A 24,195-nucleotide genomic window follows, 5' to 3' on the forward strand; every position below is an offset into this window, starting at 1 on the left:
AGTGTGTTCCAGTTACTCAGGGACCACACTTTTCAGCCTCCCATGAAAAGCTTAGTCTGCGATGTTGGACAGGAGGTTCTGACCTGAAACCAGATCTTTAACATCGTGAAATTACTAATTGGGGCGTGGGAGTATGCTTCTCTGGTCCACATGTGTTTTGTGGATCTGGAGAAGGCTTTTGACTGTGTCCCGCAAAGTATGTTTTGGGGATTGCCACGGGAGTTTGGGTGGCTTTTAAGGGCCATGCCATGTGCCCAAAGCAATAGCCGTGTCCACATACTTGCCACAAAGTCAAGCCTGTTCCTAGCATACATTGGAGTCTGCCAAGGCTGTTCCTTGTCACTGATCCTCTGTTGTTTTCATGGACAGTATCTCACGGCGCAGTGAGTGGGGGACAGGAGGATGTCTGGTTTGGGAACCTCAGCATCTCATCTTCGTTTTTGGTGTATGATGTAAATGGTAAATGGCTTGTACTTGTACGACCCCAAAGTGCTTTAAAGTACAAGACTGAAAGAAGCAAGGCTATCATACATGCAATAACTAATGTGCAATTCTATTTATTACACTGTGCAATAATCCTGAAAGACGTGACTTCTGCTGCTACCACACCCGAATATATGTCAATACACACGCGTCTTAGCCACAGTCAATGTACAGAAGACATCCTCTGCCTTATTTCTTTTTGTATTTTTTTTCTCTTTCTTTTTGCTTTTTCTTACCTACTCCTTTTGATCCATGGTATAACGAGGACATACTGTGTATATACTTGATGCACCTCGTCCTATTTGACTCCTCTTTTCTATGACTACTGATTACTGAGCCGATGTGACATGTGAATTTCTCCAATGTGAGATCAATAAAGCCTATCTTATCTTATACGTCGGCCAGCGGGCAATTTGTGTGAAGTGTCTTGCAGTACACAACGACCGAGGCAGCCGGAGTGGGGGATCAAACTGGCAACCCGCCAATTGCAGGATGAACTCCCTAACTCCTGCGCCACTGTCGCAGAGGTTCTGTTAGCTTCTTTGGGTAATCACCTCCAGCGTGCAATGGAGTGGTTTGCTGCTAAAAGTTAGGAGGCCAGGATAACAGTCAGCACCTTTAAGTGTGAGGCCTTAACCGGAAAAAGGTGGATTGCTCCCAAATGGTCGGGGGTCAGTTTCTGCCTAAATTGGAGGAGTTTAAGTGTTTTGGTGCCTTGTTTATGAGTGATGGTAGGAGAGATGGACAGACGGATTTGGGTTTCATCTGTAGTAATGTGGGCACTGCGCCAGTCTGCTGTGTTGAAGAAAGAGCCGAGCCAAAAAGCAATGCTCTAAATTCACCGCCCTACGTTCTGACCCTTACCTGTGGTCATGAGGTATGGATCATGACCGGGAAGTACGAGATTCTGAATACAAGCTGCAAAAATAAGCTTTCTCCGGAGGTTGGCTGTGCTCTGGTTTGGAGGTAGGCTGAGGAAAACTGTCATCTGGGTGGAGCTTAAAGTGGAGCCGCTGCTTCTCTGCATTGAAAGTAGTTCTTAAATAAACATTTTCATCAACATCCACTCTTTTTTTTCCTCTTTTTATCTACAAATTTTAGGATTGTAACCTGCAAAATATACATGGTGACCGTTGTCAGATCATGACAGATGAAATGTGACAAGCAGTAAGCACAGTTCAGCATTCATTCATTCTCTTTTGTCATGTGATGCATTTCCTAATCATCTAGAAATGATGACAAATGACAGCCCTGACAGATGACCTTATCCTGTATTTGAATCAAAGTGCCTATAAGCCACCCGCTGCTCCCTTCCACACACAAAGACCGGATTGGACAGTAGCTAATAAGATGACTGGTAATCCCCAGGGCTAAAGGTATAGAGTAATAGTCCTTTCTTTGTCACTCACACACACACACACACAAACACACACAGAAATGCACTGAACAAAACACCTTTATAAAGAATAATAAAGCCAGTTGCACCGTCACTGACATCACATGTGATCCAGCAGGGGTAGAGCAAGAGGATCAAGCTGAAGGAGGGTCACAGTGAAGAAAACCGGGCCGCGAGGCTTTTTATTTGGCTGGGCTCGACCGAGGGAAGCCATTTAAGAAGGACGCGAGGAAGAGTGGAGGACATGAGGGGAGGAAGGAGAGGCACCAATTAGAGTTACCTGCTTTGTGGCAGGGCAGAGGGCAAAACAGGACACAAGTTGTGAACTTTCAGGTAAGATGCTGGATTTCATTATCTAACATTGCGTGTGTGTATCAAAAGTCATTTTGAATAAATTAGTGTTGACAGTGTATGCAAAATTAAGTGCAAACTCTGCTTGTCCGCAGCTGTGAAACATTTTTTAGGTGTGAATTTCTTTTGTGTGCTTTTTAATAAAACTTTATCGTAGAATCTTACATGTTTGTGCACATGAATTCAACAGCATTTCGTTTATGGTATTTATTTACTCCCTTGCCGCTAGTAAAACCTGCGATAACCTGATGATTAAAAAAGCAATTGTCCCAAAAATCTTCTTGATATATACCTCTCTTCGACATAATATGTCATTTTCTCTGTCTTCTGGTAGACAACCGCGGTTTTAAATCCGTCTGTAATAATCTTCATTTTGACTCAATAAACGAATAATCTGGGCCATGTAATCTCATTTGGCTAATCTGGATTTTGTGTGTGTTTGTGTATGCGTGTTTGAATGTTCTCATTCAAACCCCTGGGGAAATGTGTCATCCCAACAATGTTTAGAAATCACTTTGAAGGAGCGGGGCATGATTTAAATTTGAGAGCAGTGTGCATGCCGACAACACGAGACACGCCACTTCTTCGCAAGGAACCTGCAGAGGCTTAAGATCTGATCCTGCCGCTTCTATTGGCTTTACAGGGCTTTGAACTGGGTGACAAAGAGCGTTAGCAACAAGCTAATGAGCGCGGCAAAGGTTAGCTGTTAAGGAGATAGCCAAGATGACTAAGAGAAAACCAGTATATAACCACCCTGAGTTATAAACCTGGTTGGTTTGTCTTCCGTGTTTAATGAAATTAACATGTAAAAGATTCTCTAACCATTTAGTCTGAGCAAAAGTTACAGAAAATGCTGATAAAGTCATACAGGTGCGTCTCAATAAATTAAAATAACATAGAGAAGTTCATATATTTCAGTAACTCAATTCATTAAGTAGAACCCAATACAATCATTACACAGAGACTAGTGGTTTTAAGCCTTTATTTTTTATTAATTATGATTATTATAGAATATTACATCAAACCGATAAAAAGAAAACATTTTAATACAGAATGATGAAACTAATTTTAAGACAGACAAAATTATAATACTTTGATAAATTAAGGAAAAAAAAGACAACACAGAGCTAAGATTTCCTAAACGAAAAGCAATTGCTCCCATTGTTAAACACTGAAGAAAAGCAGCTACTAACCACATTTTAAGAAAGCTGAGTGCAGTTTAATTAGCCTGATTCCTGAGAGCTGTAGATTCAAGTAAACAATTAAATAGAACCTGCCAGGCAACATGAAGTAGACTATTAAATATCAAAAAGACCAATGAGAAAACAGACGAGAAATCAAGAAGCTGAGCTCTGTCATGTGGGTGGAAATATTTGCAAAGCCATTTCTGTACATTTTGGGCTTGAGCGGACCATGAGTAGAGCCATGATCCATGAATGAATAAAAAAATGCAATCTTCTCCCTCCAAGAGCACAATACACCTGCCTCAGTTAAAGTCAGTGTTAATGATTTAACAATAAGAAAGAAAGACTGGACAAAAACTGCAGCCAGTGGTTAAGGAAAAGGGGGAAACTACTGCTGAACAAGATAAATAGAGATCCATCTCACATGTGCCAAAAAAAAAATCTTGATATTCCTTCAAGATTTTTGTAAAAATATTCAGTGGGCAAATTACAGAAAAACTATAAAAAAACAGGGTAATTTTGGAAGTTTGGCGTCCCTTCACATCAGGTGTAAATATAACAATCATGACAGCAGTACATGATGGTGGTAGGGTGATGATCTGGGGCTACTTTCCTGCTTCCAGACCCCGAAAACTTGCTGCAGTTGATAGAACCAAGATAAATCCTAAAGAAACATGTCTGGAAATCAGTTTGTGGCCTTAAAACGAAGCAAAGCACACTGCCGAATCCGCCTCTGAACAGGAAACAAAATGTAGCTCATGGAGTGGCCTAGTCAAAGTCAGGACTTGATTCCAATTGAGATGCTGTGGCATGATCTTAACCGGGCTGTTTATGCTTGAAGACCTCTCAATGTGGCAGTTTTTCAAAGAAAAGCAGGTCAGAAATCCTCCACGATGAATTAATCAGTTTTTGCAAAGAATTCATGGACACTTTCCTTTCCTTTTTTTTTTTTTTTTTTTTTACATACAGCCAGGTTGGTTTAGACACCTTTTCCAATTATCCATTAACTCATCATTTGAAAACCTGGGTTGTTTTTGAGAAAAAACTGTAAAAATAGCATAAATCTGGAAGGAAGGAAATGCTTTTTTTTTCAAAGCACTGTCACTTATTCCTTCGATACACGTTTCTTGATTCCAGACTTTTTACAGGACTATTAAAATATTAAATGTGTCTGTCCTTACAGGTCTGCTGCTGCAGCTGTCATGGCGAGGTCTGGTCGCCCGGCTTCTGAGAGCTACCAGTCCACCTGCTGTTCAGTCGGCCAGTCGCTGTCCTCCTCCAGTGAAGTTGGCATTCTGGAGGACGTGGATGACCGGACTCCGATTTTTTCTCTTTCTAAAAGCTCCGTAGACGTCGTTACAGCAACGGGCCCGCCGCACAAACGGGACCTAGCCTGGACGCGACTGGACCTGAAGCGCAGCTCCAGCACCAACACGCACTCTGACCAGAATCAGGTGACGCTGCAGCAGCTCCACCATCACAAATGGCGCCACAACAGCCACCAGTTCTCCGTCACGACTCAAAACGAGGACTTGCACAGCCCTCCTCCTCTCAGCGAGCGCTGGATTTCCAACATGCATCGCTGGAGTGGGTGCAGCAGCAGCACGCACAGCCGCAGCAGCACCCCAGACACGGTTGTATTGAAGGACGGGTCCTCGCATCCCTGCTGTCTCAGCCAGGAAGCACCCGGCTGCTTCACCCCAGATTCTCCGATGTCCAAAATAACCTCTCCTCCGAGCACACCCTCGCCGCTGATTTCCCCTTTCCACACGCCTACTTTGCCGCCTCAAGAGAATATATCTTCTTCACCGCTAACACTAAGCACGTGCCCGCTATCTGAATGCTCACCTTCCCCTCAGCCAACGCGTCCAGACGACAGGAGCTCCCCTGAGAAACTTTTATTTCAGTTTCCTTCCCCGGTCCAGTCATATGCAAGCTTAGCAGACGCGGGGCTGTTCACAGATCCTGAAAACCTGGTTAATGCAGCGAGTAAAGAGCCACCCAGCCCTCGAGACACTCAAGTATTGGAAGAAGAAGGAAAAGAAAGTGGCTCACCGCCACTCCAAACTGTTTGCAAGCTGACGCCAAATCCTTCCGCAGAAAAACGAGACTTCGAAGCCGAACTCTCAGTTTGCCATCGTCTGCTGCCGTTGGAGTTCGAGCAAAGCTGCCCGGTGCGCAAAGGTTGGAGATCACCACTGGTTTCTTCCTGGAGTGACTCACGGTTGGGTGACTTCTCCAGGTGCAGATCGGCGCACGTGGAAGGAAACGCAAGTCACGCAAAGTCAGAGCTGTCCAGGGAGGAAGGAACAATGACCTCACGGCCGGAGATGACGGATGCTGCGGTGCAGACAGGCTCCCCTTTGGGTTCCTGCTGTGACCTCCAGAAGATTTCGAACTCCAACAGCGGCTCCCACTCCCTCTTGGGCTCGCCGCCTGGATCCAGACTGAACCTGAAGGCTTCGGTGGGCTCTCACTCCAACCTGGTTTCGGCGTCCTCGAGCATGTTCCCGGTGAGCGGCGGCGAGGAGGAAGAAAAGCAGCAGGACGCCCCAGAGTGGGACGTTACCTCCGCTTCTGCGCGGCATCTGGAGAGAAAGAGGTCGTGTCTGAAGGCCCAGTCTGACGAATGCGATGAGCTCGGTAGGAGGGGCAGCATGAAGCAGGTGCTGTGGGACGAGCACGGGCTGACGTGGGACATTCACGGAGCATCCGTGGACCCGGAGGAGCTCAGCACCGCTATACAGAAACACCTGCATCTCAAGAACAGCCCCCTCCCACAGAGGCGTACCTCTAAGAAAAAGAAAGCGCCGATGCCCCCGCTCATATCAAACATGGTAACAACAATGGCGCTTGACACGAGCCCGCCTGCAATGAGCATTAAGTGCATGGTGGAGGGGGAGAGCCAGGAAACCCTGGAGGAAGAAGCGAGGAGGGAGGCGCAGCAGGAGGCAGGAGGCAAAAGGCAGGAAAAGGAGGAGGCTACTCGTAGGCAAAGCAGTGAGGAGCAAGGCAAAGCACATGAAATAGAGGAAGAGGAAGGTGGAGAAAAGACAGCCAGCGTCTTAAAGTCACCAATACTCGGGGGTGGACACGGCAAGAAAAAGATAGTTATCAGATCCCTGATGAGACCTGGGTGGTGCGGAGGCTCCCGAAAGACCGATGACTGAGACGCCAGCGATCTTACTTAGCGTATTAAAAGTTAACGTTGAAGAGACACATTCAGTTTGGTTGTGCTCAAAGCTTTCCATCAGTACACATTCGGTCACTTTCTATAGATTTGGTAGTATTTGCCAGTATTTTGAAGCCATCCAAGTGCGAAATATTAAACCAGTTATCCCCCCAACCACCACCATCACCACCCACCCATCTGTCCTGTTTTTGATTCCTCATTAATGCGCATAAAAAGTGACTCACGGTTGAGTCTATGTTTAGAAAAACATATCTAAACATAGAATAGAAGAATTAAAGGACACGCCATAAATTTTATACTTTTCCCTTTCAACTGCGTTTAGCCTTTTAGCAAGCGATAGTTTTATACGTTTCACTGTCTGGAAATGACAAATATGTCAAAACAATAGTGTGAAAAAACACAGCAAGAGCATATGTTGTACAAGGAACTGCAACCAATTAAATCTAAATGTTGTGATTAAACATACATGAAGATGGTGCGGTAAGATCTTTTACTGATTGAACACAATATACAAATATACAGCAGACATTTTGTACTGAAAGAGGACACATAGAAAATGCTGAAAAGGAAAACAATGTTTTTACCTGAGAAAATCTACGCTCCCGAACAACAGCTGCAGTCGACTCGATGGTCTGGCTGTCGACTCCGCTTCAGCTATTTTTTCTAACTGTGGCATGAACTAGGCTGTTATCTTTGTTCCTTTTCTCCGGATTTGGGTATCTTCCTTTAAATCTAAGACTGTTGATTAATTTGGGGAAGGGGGAAACTTTTTTTTCCGACAGAGACAGTTTAACTCACTTTATCTTTTTGCTATGTTGGCAACGAGGATGCTTATACCCACTTAACTTATTCCTGTTACAAATGTTTTCAAGAAAACACTCTGTGTCCTATATACAATTTTAATACACCAAGCGCTATAAATCCAGATTACATCATCTATATATGGTACTCCCTTCCTCTTGTTAAGAAAGGCAAGGATGCAAAGGCTATTCGAAAAACAACACAAAGGCCGATTAGGATTTATTTATCATTCATACGTTCAATGTTTGTGTTTATTGGTTCTAAAATAGGATAGGATTTGCCTTTTTCACTTTCAACCAATGGAATTAATAAAAGTTTACTTGTTCTGTCATAGTAGAAGTTTGTGTGTAATTTTAGATAAGCATAACGTCATTTCATGTTATTCATATTAAAGCCTGGTCATCAATATTCATTTCAATTTGTTTCATCAAAAAAAAAATTAAGCCAGTAACAATACTGTGTATTTATTTATTTTTTGTTTGTGTGTTTTTGTTACTTTGAATAACAGGACAGAATAATAATTAAACAAAAAGTAATGTCTTACACAAACTTGGTTGTTTTCATTTTGTGACAAAGCCCAAGCAGGGTTTTATTCACAGCTGTGAATTCTACTGATGTTTGCCCAGTTTATCCTTCGTCATATCCAAGGTTTTGTAATGGCACGCTCTGTTTCTACACAGAAGTTTGAATTTCCAAGTTGCAGGTCAGAATATTTGAACAAGTTCTGACATTTAAATTCGACCAATTCAGAGAATCTGACATGGCTGCCGCATTCACAAACCCTAGAGGAAGCTGTTGTGATAAAGGATTTTATTTGCACCTATGGTTTAATGTAATTAAATCAAAGACACTTAGCTCTGTTTTGGGTTAAAATGCATAGAAATACATTTTATTGGGCTTGTATTAGTAACAGGAGATTTTACGATCAGTAAGCACTTGTGTTAAATCATGACAAGGGCTCCATCCGAATACCCTTATTGGGTAAGACCTCTTTAGCCAAAGTTGAAATGTTTCAGTGGTCGCCATGATAAGTGCTGTCCGAATAGTGCAGTCTTTAAAGAAGGAGGTAGGAACAGAAGCCTGTATGCTACCTCCCGCTTGTAATTTAGCATAGGAACCTTGCAATGTCCCTTACTGCCGCTAAGGGGCTGTTGGGAATCCCACAATCCTTTGGACGTGACGTACAAGCACAGCCAACCTCACAGAAATTAACAAAAATGGCCGGAGAGAAGAGAGCACACACTTTGTAGTTTATTGTCGGAAGGCTGTAGGCCCAGATTCGACTTGCATCATCCATGTGTGTTTCCGTCACGAAAGGACGTCAGAGTTGAAGGCTGTCCGAATTCGGCACAGCAGCCTGAAGCTCCTTTCCTACCCACTATAGAGTTCTTGCCGTTGATCCCATGAGAGGTCAAGACACAGGAGATATGAGTAGGAGCTAGGAGCTATTATTATGGGTATTCGGATGGAGCTAGAAACCTAAACTTAAAAACATGTGCCAACTTCATATAAATTGGATTTAACAAAATATTACTAGGGCTGTGTGAATATATCTAAGCCTGGTATTGGTATTGGTGAGAGTAAATCAGGAAATGGTGGGAAATTTTAGATCTCTGGAACTTTATTTCTAATTGCTACGTTCTCTTTCAATGGAAAATATGATACTTGTCTCTTGGCTCCAATGTTTAATTGCCCATATCCTTGTTTTTTTTCAGCCAGTGCCACACTTCACCTCATTCACCCGGCGAACACATGCACACAATGTACATCTGTGCGTAAACTTGATGAACCCCCCGGCGGCGAGATCTGACCATTCAAGCCCTGCCATTCAGATGAGCGGGCACATTCTCTTTTATTCACTGCAGCAAGAAAAGCTCCGCTCACCAGGGGCTTCTACTGCAGTTACTGTGGTCATATATGTTTTTTTTTTACAGAAGTCAGTTTGCGTTTAGATATTTTGTATTTTACTCACGGGAGGAAAAACAGCATTCTTAAACGATAGTGCTGTGACGATGCAGGAAAGAAGGTCAGAGTTGATGGGAAGACGCGAAAAACAGGCATTAATTTAGAAATCCAGTTCAACTCAATTAGCAGTACTTTCTATGGTTATAAAAAGTAGAGTTAAAGGCAACAAATGTAACTTCTGTTGAAAATGTAGAATAAAACTGGGCCATTTTGTGCCCATATGGGTTCAAGTCGCTCTGCATCAAACTTGCATGAATCAACAGCTGACAAGAGGCCGTCATTGCCCTCACACATTCCCATCGGAGGCCCATTCTCCTACCAACATGAGCAATTTTACTTTGAATGGCTCAATCTTCACATGAGATACAGATCTTCGGATTTGTGTTTACCCAGGATGGGCTGGGCTTCACATCAGACCTCATATAAATGTTACATTCAGGCCGGGGTGTCGCTCCGATCAGCCCATGTGACTTGCACACTTGTTTGTGTACAATACAGTGATGCCTTTGTCTTGCACACATGTGCGTGTGCTGTGAGCATACTATATGTATGTAAAAGTGCTGATGGGACTCCCCTGGGCGGAAAAAAAAAAAAAAAATCCCCTTTTTCTCAGCTCCAGTAATACTCAAAGCTACAAGAGAACTATCCAGCGCTCTGCTTTTGTTGTGACACTAACTCATTGTCCCTGGAGGTTAGCTGTTGTGCTCGTGTGTGCGTTTGCATGAACCGTACGCGTACCTGTTTGCGTACATCTGCTCGCTATAAATAGTGTCGGTTGTGGACTGGTTGGCGATTCTTTGAAAGACGATGGCTGCACCAGGACCGCCTCTGCTCCGGTTACTCCCCCTGTTGCCACTGCTGCTGCTGTTGAGCAAGGCATCCCTGCCTGCAGCTGCATACACGCTTATCCCTGGACAACAACCACAGCACAAAGTCCTCCACCTAGGTGAGGGCAAAGAAACTTCTCCAGCATGGGCAAAAGTAAAACATGACTCATGTGAATAGCTCTGTGATGCCTGTATGTATGTATTGAACGGGGTGGTTCTGTCCTCCTAGACTGGCCACAGGATTGTGGCATGGCCCACTTCAAGCCGAACATGGTTGAGAGGATTGTCTCTGGAAACGAGGCCCGACCTCACTCCTGGCCCTGGCAAGTCTCTTTGCAGGTAAATCACACCGACAGGATTCTCTGTTTTAAGGAACACAATGACTTTGATCAGTTGATTTTTTTTCCTGCTGATTTCGCTCTGGAAATTAATCCGTTCCAAGGTCATTTCCAAACAGACTAGTGTATCACAACTGGTTAGAGTTATTGTATTTTGGCAATAAAATTGGCCCATATGGCATAATAGCAACAAAAAAACCCAGATTTCTAATACAGAAGTGTAATGTTCATGGATAAGACCGCTGATTAACAGTTGTCCAGCAGACAATAACTGACACCCTGCCCAAGAAGAGTAATCTTCAAAATGCCTTTGTTGAAGAAACTCGCTGTTCACGCAGTGTAATGTCCAAGCATGTGATTGAAAAGTTAAGTGAAAGGAAAAAAATGTGGACAAGCAAAAGGTGTGACCGCAAACTCTAAAGGACCGCGGACTTCAGCTGGAGTCACTACACCAAAAACAGACATATCCAGGACTTGGACTATAACTATGTCATTTCTTGTGTTGAGCTACATTTATCCTAGAAGCAACACGAGAATTGACTTACCTGAGTTACTGAGAAAACTAGGAATGTTGTGCAGCGGTCCAAAATCACCTTTTCAGATTAAACTTAATGTGACATTTTGTTTCGGAATCTAAATCTTGAGTCGTAGTCTGGACAAAGAGGGGGGGAAGCCTGAAATCGGGACATAACGATTGTGTTTAAATAGAACTTCTTCTCATGTTCCTCAAGACGTTACACCTCTTATCTAAAAGGCTTATTCGATTCCTTACATAAGTTCAGAGTATCAAGATTAAAGGCCCTAAAGGTTGTAGTCAGAACAACCACTCTAATAGGGCTGTAAAGGTCACTAACAGTGACATCCAGTGGGAGGTTTCCACAATCGGAGAGGATTTGGGAAGCCATGCCATCCGCTGTTTTTTATCCGCTGTACTCTATATGGTCTAAAGTCATAGCAGTCGTTTAAAAGGCTGATTTCATGTTCCAGCAGGACTTGGTACCAACCCACACTGCCCAAAGTACCATTACCTTGGTGAACTGAATCCACTGGGATATTGTCGAAAGGGAGATGCGAGACAGAGACTCAACCATTTAGCTGGTCTGAAGGTCACTAATAAAGCAACCTGGGCCACAGGCTGATCACTATGGCAAGCCGATTAGGCCAATTATCGTCCGTACAATAACAGTTCCAACCCGTATTTTACGCGAGTGCGCATTTTTTACGTCACCGCGCATTCTGGCTGGAAAGGTGCAGTGTGACTTTTGTGTAATATCAGACTTTATTATTGAACTAAGCAGGATTTAGACAGGATCAGAAAGGAAGGTGCATCTTCTTTCTGCCTCGCGTAAAATACGGGTTGGAACTGCGCGTTATTGTACGGACGATAATTGGCCTAATCGGCTTGCCATAGAACACATCCTTGCTGCGCTGCACTGATGCTGTGTAACTTGTGCAAAAGCAGGCTGGCCAAGTATTTTTCCCCTGTCATTATTGGTTATCTATAAATAAATGGAAACGTTTGTTATGATAGAAACCCTGCAAGACTGAAGAGCAACTTCTAATTTGCTGAAATATGTCTGAAATTAGCTGATAAGTAGTCCGTCCAGGGGATTTGAAGCTCTCACTTTTTTGTAGCATACCTAGAAATTACAGGGGTTCCTTGAATTCCTTAGGTCATTAGTAACTGGAGATTTTCCTAAAACTCTAAAGTAGTTTCTAGACAGTTCAGATCACAAGCACATTTGCTCCAGTTGTATGAATTTTGCAGCCACTAACGGGTTTTCTTCCAGAACAGCCCTGCGTTTTAGCTCCATGCATTGTCCTATCAACTCTGACCAGGCTTGTGGCAAAGCTATGTCATCATAGGACGTGCATGAGAGTTTGTGGTGCAATGTGATCAAATGTAAAAAGGTTCACAGCACAAATACTTTTGCAAGGCACTGTAATTTTATAGAAAATTTACCAGAGCAACAATCCAAAATGGGACGCTATTACGATGTGAGAAGTTGTGGTTTAACCAACAAGTAGTAAACCCCCCTGTAAACTATGTCCTCTGCTGGATAAACTAAGCATCGCCATTCTGCATTATCGCCGACTCTTTTATTCAAATCAATGGCAGATAAGTGATTGTAACATGCTTCAGCTGCATATATGCTGCAGACCCCATGCTTCTGAACCATGAAGGCTACTAATGTGAAACAAACGTTGATGATAACAAAAATCCCCTGCAGAATTGGAACAATATTGTTAATTATTCTGGATTGACATGCCTCTGTGCATTTGTTTCAACTCTAAAATGAGTAAAGGCTTTATTCTAGCTAAATATAAGCTTATATTGAATCTATTGTTGATGAACAATAATTTGCCAGTTCATCAACAATAGATTCAATATAAGCTTTTGATAGATGGGCTTTCCCCTTTATTTTTCCTCTGGAATGATGACATAGGCATACATGCATGGCAGGGCAAAGTGTTGGGATTGGGCTCATTATAATTGCAGGTGATAAAGTAGTTTTGCAAGAAATATTGATTGGACCTGGAAATCATTAATTAATCATCAAGTGTCAATGGAGTTTGCAATTTGTCCATTCCAGTCTATCCTGCTTGATGTGTGTTTCTTAAAAAAGAAGAAAAAAACATTCAACATAATCTCACTAGCAGTGAAGAATACAAGTGACCACATTTGTTGAAGGAATTTGACGTAAAGATGCAAAAACTGTGAGTAAAAAAAAAAAAGGAGGGAAATAGAACGTAAACGTACTCAGAAGAGCTTCGGTTAGTTGCATTATGCCTTGTGTGATGTCACCAGAGGCACCATGGGTGTTGTTTTCTGATGAGCAGATTTTGTCTTGATTAAACAACAATGTAAAATAACTTAAAAGAGGAAACAAATGGCCATGACATCCTATTTTATGGGCAATAAATTATATCTAAAAAGATTTTGAATGAATTTACAGGAATGACAAACTAGTACTTTTAATTTAGTCTGTAAGTAAAATCAGCAATCAGATTATATTTATAGAGAAATTTTCATACAATTAAATGTAACAAACTGTTTAAAAAAATTATTAAAAATAAAGGAACATGCACACAGCTAGCAGCAATTATCGCTCAAAAATGCTGCCCTAGAGACAGATATGAACTAAGTAAAAATGCAAAATGCCTCTTATGTTAAAACAATAAAAGCTGTACTTACACCATAACACAAATAAACAGAAATTAAATATAAACTTAAACTTTTGGTCAAATTTAAAACAGTGGTGGAAAACAGATTTAAAAGGTACAAAATATTAAACACAAATCAAATTAGAAAGGTATAGGATAAACCTCTTTACATTTGGTAAAAAAATACAATATATATAATTGAAACAAATAAGATCAGAATAACACAGAATGACTGAAGGTAAATTAAAAGAAAAGCTAAAACATAAGTTTTTAATTTAAATTTTTTTCAGTAAAGGCATTCAAATCAAATAGAAAACACAATAAAATGGACTAATTAGAAATTTGATGAACAGAATAAAGTTAAATGAGAATGTTAAAATGAGCGATAACTGTTGAAGTTTAAGCGGAAGAAAAAAAACACTTAAAACCAAACGGCGATAAACTTACCGTATTTTTTAGACCATAAGTCTTTCCGGAGTATAAGTCGCAAGATCGGCCAAACTAAGTAAAATAGTGCGACGTATAGTCCGAAAAATATGGTACTCCAAATTTGATTGAGATAAAATAAAAAGGTCTGGCATTTTCTCTGATTAAGGACACTGCTTGCCTTTCACAGGTTCGACCCAGAGGAAGCAAACACTACATTCACGTCTGTGGAGGAACCCTCATCCATAAGAACTGGGTGCTCACTGCAGCTCACTGCTTCCAGAAGTAAGACGGCGCTCCACAAATCTCACATCTTAAAAGCAGCTGCACGGTTTGTGTGAATCAAACACAACATCAGATATGAAACAGTGCGTTTTCTTTTTGCTGAACGCTCTCAGGGGTAAAGCCGAGGACCCTGGGAGCTGGAGGATTGTCCTCGGGAAGCACCAGCTGAAGCGCTCCGAGTCTGCAGAGAGGATTTTCCCCATCAAGAGGATCTACCGGCACGAGAACTTCCGTTACCCGGCTCACAGCGAGCTGGACTACGACATCGCCCTGGTGAAGGCCGGCACAGACATCCTGCCTTCGAACTTCATCCGCTACGCCTGCCTGCCGCGCAAGCAGACCGCCCTCAATCCGGGGCACTACTGCTGGGTGACGGGCTGGGGAGACACCCGGGGTGAGTCGGGGACAGGAGACACAAACACGGCCACTGAGGGGGAAAAATATGGCCTAATCAGGCTCAACGCAATGACTAAAATATGGAAATTAGATATTATTGTTGAATATTATGATGAAATTAATTACAATGCAGATTTTCTGCAGCTTCCTCTCTTTTACATCATCACAGTGCCCCTAAAACAAAGGTCAGGTCACTATTATCTATATAGGGTGTTTGGGTACCAAGGGTGATGAGAGTCCATCAAGTTTGCAAACAATATTCTTGACACCCAGGGCAAGAACTTGTGGTATCTACATTTAAAAATCCTTTTAAATGTAGACAAGTGACAAGTGAGATTGAACGCTTTAAAAAAAAAGGGACCGAAAAGTATGTGAAATCTTCTTGAAATTAGTGCATTTGTCCTTGATATGAGCAGGTAAATAAGATTATCTGCCAACAGAATGAGTATTTTGACCCCTAAAATGAGATAATTAGATATACTGCACTTGAAATAAGATGGAGATGAATTGTTCCTAGTGAAAAAATCTTGTTCCACTGGCGGATAATTTTATTTACCTGCTCATGTCAAGGAGAAATACATTCATTTCAAGATTTTACTTACTTTTTGTTCCCCTTTTGCAGCGAATATGTTGCACGTCACTGGTCTGAATATAAATCGTTTTAAATGCCATCATTAGGGAACCAGGAAAAAGAACTCCCGCTGAATGTGTAATTCCACTGAAACGGTCATTCTTGTGATATTAACAATATCCAATAAATCTAAAAGTTAAAAAAAATCCTTTATACTCAATATAAACAGATTTTTACAGTTTCCAGTAAAACAGTCCCTTCTTTTTTTAGACCCAAATTTATTTTATTTGTTTATTTTTTTTGGATTATTTTATATTCTATATCAAAACATTAAACTAGTTGAGTTAAAATATCTCCACAAATCAGGAAAAGACATCAAACTGAAGTCGGCCTTTAACTTGACGTTATGGTAAAGGGCCGTCTAAGAGCTCTGCACCAACTTAGATCAGCTGCTTCAAAATCTACAACTATTAACAACATTTTGCCCATCACCATCACAACTCCACTGTATTTAATTGGGATTCTGTGTGCTAGCCTAACACACGTTAGTGCTTCAAGTGATCAGCGAAGATTTTTGTCTGCGGCTCATTTTGGATCATTTACTGCACCGGTGCAGCGTTGCGTGGAGGCCGTCGGCTGGTGGTTCTGCTGAGGTGTGAAGGAAACCCGGTTTGCTTTGATGGAGGCCTCCCGCTTGTCTGCTTGATCTCATCGTCCTCTTGACAAAACTCCTCAGATCCTACGTGACTTGGGTTGGGGCAGTTTGCTGCGCAGAGATGGGCACGGTTCATAAAGCAGGCACTGGTACTTTTCTGGCAGCGTGGGCTGCAGGAAAATCCAATCAGCATCTCCAGAAAGCTCGTCAGCAGAGGGAAACATGAGGCGCCCTCTGGGTGTGGACACAGACTAAGCCAGCAGATGACATGATCCCGCCTAAAACCATCACGGACTCTGGAAACCAACTGGACACATCTGGCAACTCGCTCCAGACTCTGGGACCTTAATGGTGTGCTGGATAATTGACAAGTCAGCAATCTGCCCATGATTATGCACACCATAACTTTTCATAACATTCCCTGAAGAAATGTTATGGTGTGCATCCTTTTTTTACTCTTGCAGCCATTTCTCCTACGCTGAATCTTACGTTTTTTTTTACTTGGCTATAAGCCATAATTGTCAGTTACCAGCAACAAAACTGTTTAGGAGTTTCCCTCTTATGTTAATTAGTGAACCCCCCCCCCCAATGTTTAAGTTTAGTGTAAGTGGGACATTAAGGTAGCCTCGTGAGACCATCCTGATCTCGCGAGCTTTCAAGGTTTCACTCGCAGATCAGTCTGGCTACTCTCCGTTAAAGAAAATTTGGAGCCGTTCACCAAACGAACGTCCAATCAGCGTTGGCTTTGAGGCGGGTTGAGGTGTGACGCAACGGGAAGTGCGACAGTTCAGTCTAAAGAACGTGGCGGCTTCAGCCGATGAAACTAGCGTTAGCGTAGCTATCGAGCAAGTTTTATCGGAATTACAGAGTATTTCTCTGCTGAGCTAATGAGCCTTTACCTGCAGCAGCAAGAGTAGCTTGGCTTGTGTTTTCGTCGTCGCTCACACGAAGCATGTTGACGATTACGTCATATGCTTCGTTGATCTGATTGGTTTATTTGGCCCGTCTATCACCAACATAGTCCAATCAGCTAACCAGTATTTTCGCCCCTTCCCAAAATTACTTCAACGGAAGGTTTTCAGATGGATATGTGAAGCAAATCCATCTGACGGAGTCAGGTTAACATTAAGGGTGGTGAAATGTCTACTGTCACGTTTCAGGTGGAAAGGAGAACGTCTCCCTGGCAGAAGCGCTGAATCAAGCCCGTCTGCCCATCATCGACTTCAAAACCTGTCGGCAGAAGAAGTTCTGGGGTGACCGCGTCCGGGACTCCATGATCTGCGCCGGGTTCAGGGACACCGAGGACCCCCCCGCCGCATGTCAGGTACGGGCCCGCCGGCCGTTTAGGGCAGCTTTTACGTCAGTCGGACCGAGTCTCCTCTTCCTCTTCGTCTCACGGCTCGTCTTTGGTCTCAGGGCGACTCCGGCGGTCCGCTGCTCTGCCAGCTGGGCCGCGACCGCTGGGAGGTGCACGGCGTGGTGAGCTTCGGCCCCATCGGCTGCACCGTGGAGAACAAGCCCAGCGTCTTCACCCGCACCTCCACCTACATCCCCTGGATCGAGGCGACCCGCATCAGGGACTTCTTCCTGCACTGAGGCGGCGCCGACAAACGCGACCTCCTCTTTATTAAACCTTCTTACTTAAGTCTCGTAGCTTCAGATTGTGCCTGTTCCTCAACATAAACCACACTTCACAATGTAAACACCGGCATTCAGAGGTTGCTTTCTGCAATAAAAGTGATGAGCAGATAGTTGTGAACTTTCAGTTTTTTTGCCGCTTTATTTCAGCTTATCAAACAGCGGATTTGATGGAGAAACACGAACAGTAAGCAGTTCCAGTACAGCTCCACGGTGATCGCCTCTCTCACGGAAGCCGAAACCACTGACAATATTTGTTTCAATAAATACAAGTTGGTAAAAGTCTCTCAGTCTGAAGACAACTTGTCTGGACCACACACCAGGTGTCGTCCTATGAACTGACACTTTCTCAACCTAGCATCACCGGAGGCAGACGACTCATCCGAAAGCAATAAAACTAAGCGCCAGGGTGTCACATCACACCCTCGCTGATGAACTTTTCTCTCATAATTCCCAGTATGCTTGTGGGTGAATGACAGGAGGCGGGAAAACGACACGGGATTTGACCAGAGTCTAACTAGTTGTGGTTAAAGGGGCGGGGTCCTCCAGATATTTGGACCTGGTGACGACGTAGCGTCTCCAGCGTGGCGGACGTCAGTAGAGCCGGGTGGAGGAGGACGAGGAAGAGCCGGTGAGATGCTCCCAGTTGTTGTAGAGAGCGTAGGCGCCGGATACGGCTAAGCCAACCAGACCTCCGCGGGCCGCGCTCCGTAATCCTCCTGAGAAAACGAACAGAGCCGTCAGCATCTCTGAAAACGATCGTTAGACATAATATTAGGTGTTTAGTAGAAAGGACTTAACCCCAGGATGGGAACTCTGAGTAATTTGCTCTGTTTGAGCTGTAGAGGCTTTCCAAAGACAACAAAATAATCTGCATAATTATTACCCAGTTATATGAATGTTACAACACGCCCAACAAGGCGTTTACACCGCATATATAACCATATTGTCTTATTGGTACCCTGCTCTGGCTTTCTATTGAAACGGTGAATAATAACTTAATCTTTTATTGAAGAAAAAGCAAAACAAAAACGAATCATAGTTTTTAATAACAGGAAAACCTTTGTTGTACAATTATCAGCACCCTGACAAGCCCTTTAAAATGCATGTAAATGAAATATTTTTATAAATTGAAGTTTTTTTAAAAAAAAATTTTTTTTTTCACAGAGAAGAAATGTGACCTAACAAAGCTAGTTTCTCTTCAAAATGAGAAAGACAAGAGAACATGCTGTTCAAAAGCAAATGCACTAAATGAAAAAAAGCATCAACTCTGTTATTTAAATATTGGCACTGGGTAAACATTGGCTGTGTAAAACTCAAAAAAATGCCTTTATCATAATCTGAAAATCTTAATTTGTATAATTCTGGATAAATAAATAATTGCCTGACAAGAATTGTATATTAGGAACGTTTTGCACACGTTTATGAAAACTTTCATTTGGCTTTGAATTTAATCAAGAAAAACTACATAATAGGGCTCTTTATATATATAAAAAAAGCATATTGATAAAATAGAAATCATACTGATCGATATCGATCATTATCAACAAATTTAAAACATATTTAAGTGCAGCCCTGGACATTTTATGCTGTTGCCTAGCAACATATAAACACTGAATTCAAACTCAACCCTTTGTTCAACAAACTTTTTACCAAAACTGCAAGTATTTAAAAAAAATAAAAAGAACGCGTGCTCTCTGAACTCTATGAAGGGGGCGGAGCTTGGTGACGGAGCATTCCTGGGTCTGCGTTTGTGATTGGTTGGGAGGATGAAACATAAACCTACATGATAGGCTAGAATGTAAAAGGAAGGAAAACTGTTCTGTTGAACTTTTTATTGACCCTTTTTATTCTATCATCGATATACATGTATCGATCAATATATTGCTATTGAGTTATCGTTCAAGAACCGCTGTTATATCTTTGTTCTAGTTTAGACCGACCGAGGAAAATAGGTACAAACAAAATATAAAATGCTAAATGTTTAGCATTTTGTTTGTACCTTTTTTCCTCGGTCGGTTTAAAGAGTGATCCTTGGTGGCCTAGAAGAGAAACCCTACCGCTGGATTTGAAGAGCATCCCTGTTAACGTGCCGGCAGCCACCGTGTTGATGTCGTCTTCTGCCCCTCTGGCCTTCTCTATTGCCACCCCAAAGGCACTATACAGCAGGGCTGCAGAGATATTGGAAAACACCAGAGTTTTAAAGACAAGCCTTTACATGAGCGATTCTTTTTAATTATTTTTAAATCTTAAACTTCTTCAGCTTGGCGCGGTTAAAGGTTTCGTTCTGATCTTACCGACAGAGCCCAGAGAGTTGGCCCATGAAGCCCCCTGCCGGGTCACCATGTTCAGAATCCTGGTGAAGAGAAAGCAAAAATACATTTAGAGGGAAAATGACTCAAGAGGAAAAAGAAAACATAATTCTTTGCAACAGTATTCACACCCGTGAAACTTTTCAGCATGTTATCATGTCAGGGCGTTTTCACACCAATAGTTTGTTTATTTTGGTCCGAATCACTGGATTATCTGAGAAACACGCCGAATGATTTAAGAAGATGTGTCGTAAGTTGTACGGAGCTTTTTAGGTTTGCAATGCATTCTGCATCCCAGAATGCATTGCAAACCCTGCTACAGCAATGCGTTTGGCTCAAGCTTACAGCGTCAACCTGCTAGCTGTGCTGGATCACATTCACACCACAAACTGACCGGGTACGGGATGTGGACTTAATATTTGGTGGTATTAACTGTTTTTTATGGCCATTTTCACCATTATAAAGTATTTACCGCTTATTTTTTGCATTTTCTTAGCACTGTATGGCTGTGACTGCATATCGCCGCAGTGAAAGCCCCACAAACACAGCTCTTAAAAAACACATCCTTTTGAAATTAGGCTATTTTAGGACATTGGTTACATGAAGAAGTAGTATTTTAATCATTAAGCTGCACACCGTTACACGGCATTTAATCATAATCCACTTTACTGATGGTAATATCAGTAAAGTGGTAATAGTGATAATATCAATTTTAGGGTTTTTCCTGCTATTATTAATTATTATTTATCATAAATCGAGAATTCTTATCACAATAAACTGTGTAAGCACGGTTGTTTTAGTCCACACCCTAGTGTGATTGCTATGTTAACATCTAAACCAACCAGAGTTAGTTTTAAACAGGATAAACCGCTCTGGTGTGAAAACACCCTGACAACCACAAACTACTTTGCATTAAATTAAGATTTTATGTGATGAACTGACAAAAACAATTAAATGGAAGGGAAAGGACAGATTGATATTCATTTCTTTCACAAAACATAAAATCTGAAAAGTGTGGCGTGCATGTGCATTCCACCCTAACGCAGCGAATGACCTTCAGAAGTCACATTATACGTTTCATAAGAGATTCGCCTTTAGGGTGGGAGAATCTGCCCATGACACAACTATTAGTTCTGACCTCCACAAATCTCGCTTTTATGGTAAAGTAGAAGAAACTGATCATCAAAACAAAGCCAGTTAGAAGTCTTGTCTGCAGTTTGTCACCAGCGAGGACTAGTCTAAACAGAGCTAAAAATATGACCAATTGAAAAGCATGTGTCATTTTCCTTCCACTTCACCATTATCCACCACTTTGTGCTGGACTAGCTTATCAAATCATTGTACAATCCAAGGGAGTTTTGGTTGAAATGTTAAAAAAATAAATAAAAATCATTCAGAGGGTGTGAATACTTTAGTAAGGCACTGTATTTGATCAAATTTACAACATCCATGCTTACTGTACGTTGCGAGGTTTGGACCACGCCATGTCCCTCGTCTCCTTCAAGCCCATCCTCAGACCGTTTAAAGCTCCCAGTGTAGCGCCTGTGTCAGAGGCAAGACATTAGCCAAGGAAAGGAAGAGCACGATGACCCAAGCAGCAATTCTGAGCATAATATTCCCAAGTATTACTTCTGCTAATCCTGCAAAAGGAATTTACAGACTTGAGCCGGAATTCGTTCCCACTTAACCCGAGAAGTTTAACGGTGTGTGGCAACACATCTCAACAAGTCTGGTTCTCAGGTTTTATTTCTGTAGCTTTTTTGCTGCGTAAGGAACACGTAATAGGATCAGAGGAAGACTGCTTAATATTCTGTGCTATGGCCAGTTTTAAAGCAACGATAATTAAGGTAACAACAATTAAAAGATACACTGTGACAACTGTAACAGTCACCATTGCACGATAAACAACAGAGTTTCAAATCTTTAAAAGTCACTTGTGTATTTTATTCCGTGGCTGTGAGTTGGCTTCACAGATATTAGGATTTTTTTTTTTTTTATGGTACATGCCAAACACGCTCCGTTTTGGTGACGAAATACTTGAATTTTAGACTCATCTATCCAAATAACATCATTCTACAAGTCTTTGTCTTCTGTCAACCTGCCAATCTTCAGTCTGGTGTTCAAGTTTTTCTGAGGGGGCAAAAGGTTTCCTTCGCTGTCAGTTCCACTTGAGCATTCTCTTTCTGATTGAACATACGTACGCCTCGGCATCAATAGTAGCAAAAATCTGCTGCAGGTCCCATGAGCAGATGACATTTTAGTGTCTTTTGGAGATTTAATTTAACATCTTGGTAAATTAAATCTCATTTAATGAGATCCTAAATGAAAAAAAAAACAAAAACAAAAAAAACAGACCTGGGCACGTTGGCTTTTGTTTTAAATTTCCTCCGCATGTGGATCGTTTTCTGTAAAGCGAAACAGCTTTTTCCCTCTCCATTTATTTTTTACATCTCTGAGAATCCCTTACCAGACCCATCAAAGCTGCTTCCTGCTTTCTGAAAAAGCCTCTGACCTTACTTCAGTTGGCGTTAACTCTCACTTCAACCGTTAGGAGGAACAAGAAAGTAACTTTCAGAGGTTTAAACAGGGCAATCCTCCATCAAAACGCAGAGCAATGATGTTCATCCAATGTACTTTTTAAGCACGGAAGCGCCCTAAATTATTCCTTGGCAGAAAAGTCTATCTTAATTTGAGGATTTTAGTATCATTTTATCAGAAGAATAACGTAATGTAAAAAAAATGTAATATATGAATTCGAATTTATTTGTAATTTTAAGGGGATCTTAAAAAAAACAACTTTTTTTTTTTTTGGCCTACGCATTTGATCTTCAGTTAAAAGTGCTTTGAATGCTCTTAAGGATGAAATGCCAAGACCCTCCTCAAAAAGCTGACAACCCCGGTGTTCCTCACCAGTCATGCATGAGCCCCCAATGGTGAAGAAAGCCAGTTCAAATCTGCCTCTTATCTTGTTGGCCCCTGTTGGTAAAATGAACTCATCTGTGTCCTGCAACACAACCATTTCAGATTAGCACAGACAGGTGGGAAGAAAAAGACCACAAACATACTTTCATTTTGTTTAGTAAGTGAGATCAGGTCTACCTGAACCAGGTAACGGGGATCGACGTTGAGGTAAGGAGAGAGAGGACTCATTCCTGTCACTGGAATACAGAAACCACATGTTGCGAGTGTTTTTTAGAGGGGTTTAAAGGCCATCTGCAACAGCCAGCATGTGAGCTGTGTGACAGCAGCTAGCATTGCAACAACTAGCATCACAGCATACTTACGGGGGACACCGGCGAGCTCTGTGTTGGAGTATTCGGGGGCACCCCCGCCGAAAAGACCCCCGAGGCCCCCTTTGAATCCCCCCGAACCCTGCGAGTTGTTGTCCATGGCCGCAGACCCCTCCTGGAAAAATCAGACTGGAGCCTGGAGACTAGAAGAAGCTAGCCGAGCCGAGCTAACCTTAGCGAGCGATGTCGTAACAACTCAACGTAAACGGCGAACTTCGTAAAAACGTTCCGCTGGATTTCACCAACAGCAGCAAGTAATTCCCAAACCGGGAGTAATATGTACTCCGATTTAATATTAACCGCAAAATCGCCTTTTTTTTTAAACAGGATACACTACTGAGCTTCCTTAGTGAACAAGTATCTCTGACCTCCAGCAGCACGCTCTGCCGTAAAGCGATCACCGGTAAACGAACTGTTACGTCAGCAACTAATAATGTCTTCAAACTTAACATTTAAGCTCCTATTCCTAGAAAAAAGAGTATTTAAATAGTTTACGTATTTGTTGAATATTAAAGATTGTGGTATATTTATTAAAAAAATATATATAACATCACTAACGCCACAAACAGTTTTACGACAGCTCTCACATTTTTGTTGAGTTTCGTTGTAGAAATGATACGATGGGGCGTCCGCCATATTGTGAGTGGCAAGTTTATCTTGACTATGCTTTGAACCGGGCAACAAGCACTAAAATAAACAATACCTTCAAATTAAAACGAGAAAGAATAATCAGTATAAAATTGCATCCTTAAAACAGCCATACGATTTATTTGATTTACCTAAAAAATAACAATTAACTATGTTTAATAAAATTCCGAATAAACAGTACATTTAATCTATTGTTTTGACAAAAAATATTTTTCTAAATGGTTGTTGGGAAATCCTTATTATTGTTACTATTAACATTATTGTTGTTGTT

The 24,195-nt window shown here is 41.9% G+C and overlaps 3 protein-coding genes across 3 annotated transcripts; 2 read left to right on the top strand and 1 right to left on the bottom strand.

The window, feature by feature from the left end:
- The first annotated feature begins 1,891 nt into the window (after nt 1-1,891).
- On the top strand, nt 1,892-7,800 carry LOC105926413. Its single transcript, XM_012862723.3, has 2 exons — nt 1,892-2,212; nt 4,598-7,800. The coding sequence occupies exon 2, from the start codon at nt 4,617-4,619 to the stop codon at nt 6,582-6,584; it is 1,968 nt and encodes a 655-aa protein (XP_012718177.2). The 5' UTR covers nt 1,892-2,212; nt 4,598-4,616; the 3' UTR covers nt 6,585-7,800.
- Nucleotides 7,801-10,106: 2,306 nt separating this feature from the next.
- zgc:112285 (serine protease) lies at nt 10,107-17,785 on the top strand. Its single transcript, XM_012862823.3, has 6 exons — nt 10,107-10,319; nt 10,430-10,539; nt 14,320-14,414; nt 14,528-14,808; nt 17,197-17,360; nt 17,453-17,785. Exons 1-6 carry the CDS (start codon nt 10,181-10,183, stop codon nt 17,630-17,632), a joined length of 969 nt encoding a protein of 322 aa, XP_012718277.2. The 5' UTR covers nt 10,107-10,180; the 3' UTR covers nt 17,633-17,785.
- Nucleotides 17,786-17,796: 11 nt separating this feature from the next.
- timm23a (translocase of inner mitochondrial membrane 23 homolog a (yeast)) lies at nt 17,797-23,723 on the bottom strand. The gene is made up of 7 exons (XM_012862824.3): nt 23,271-23,723; nt 23,086-23,144; nt 22,897-22,990; nt 21,444-21,528; nt 19,972-20,030; nt 19,735-19,845; nt 17,797-18,393 (listed from the first exon to the last, which is right to left on the bottom strand). Exons 1-7 carry the CDS (start codon nt 23,374-23,376, stop codon nt 18,269-18,271), a joined length of 639 nt encoding a protein of 212 aa, XP_012718278.1. The 5' UTR covers nt 23,377-23,723; the 3' UTR covers nt 17,797-18,268.
- Between the last annotated feature and the right edge of the window lie 472 nt (nt 23,724-24,195).

This window comes from Fundulus heteroclitus, chromosome 10 (assembly GCF_011125445.2).
Source record: "Fundulus heteroclitus isolate FHET01 chromosome 10, MU-UCD_Fhet_4.1, whole genome shotgun sequence".
Lineage (NCBI taxonomy): Eukaryota > Metazoa > Chordata > Actinopteri > Cyprinodontiformes > Fundulidae > Fundulus > Fundulus heteroclitus.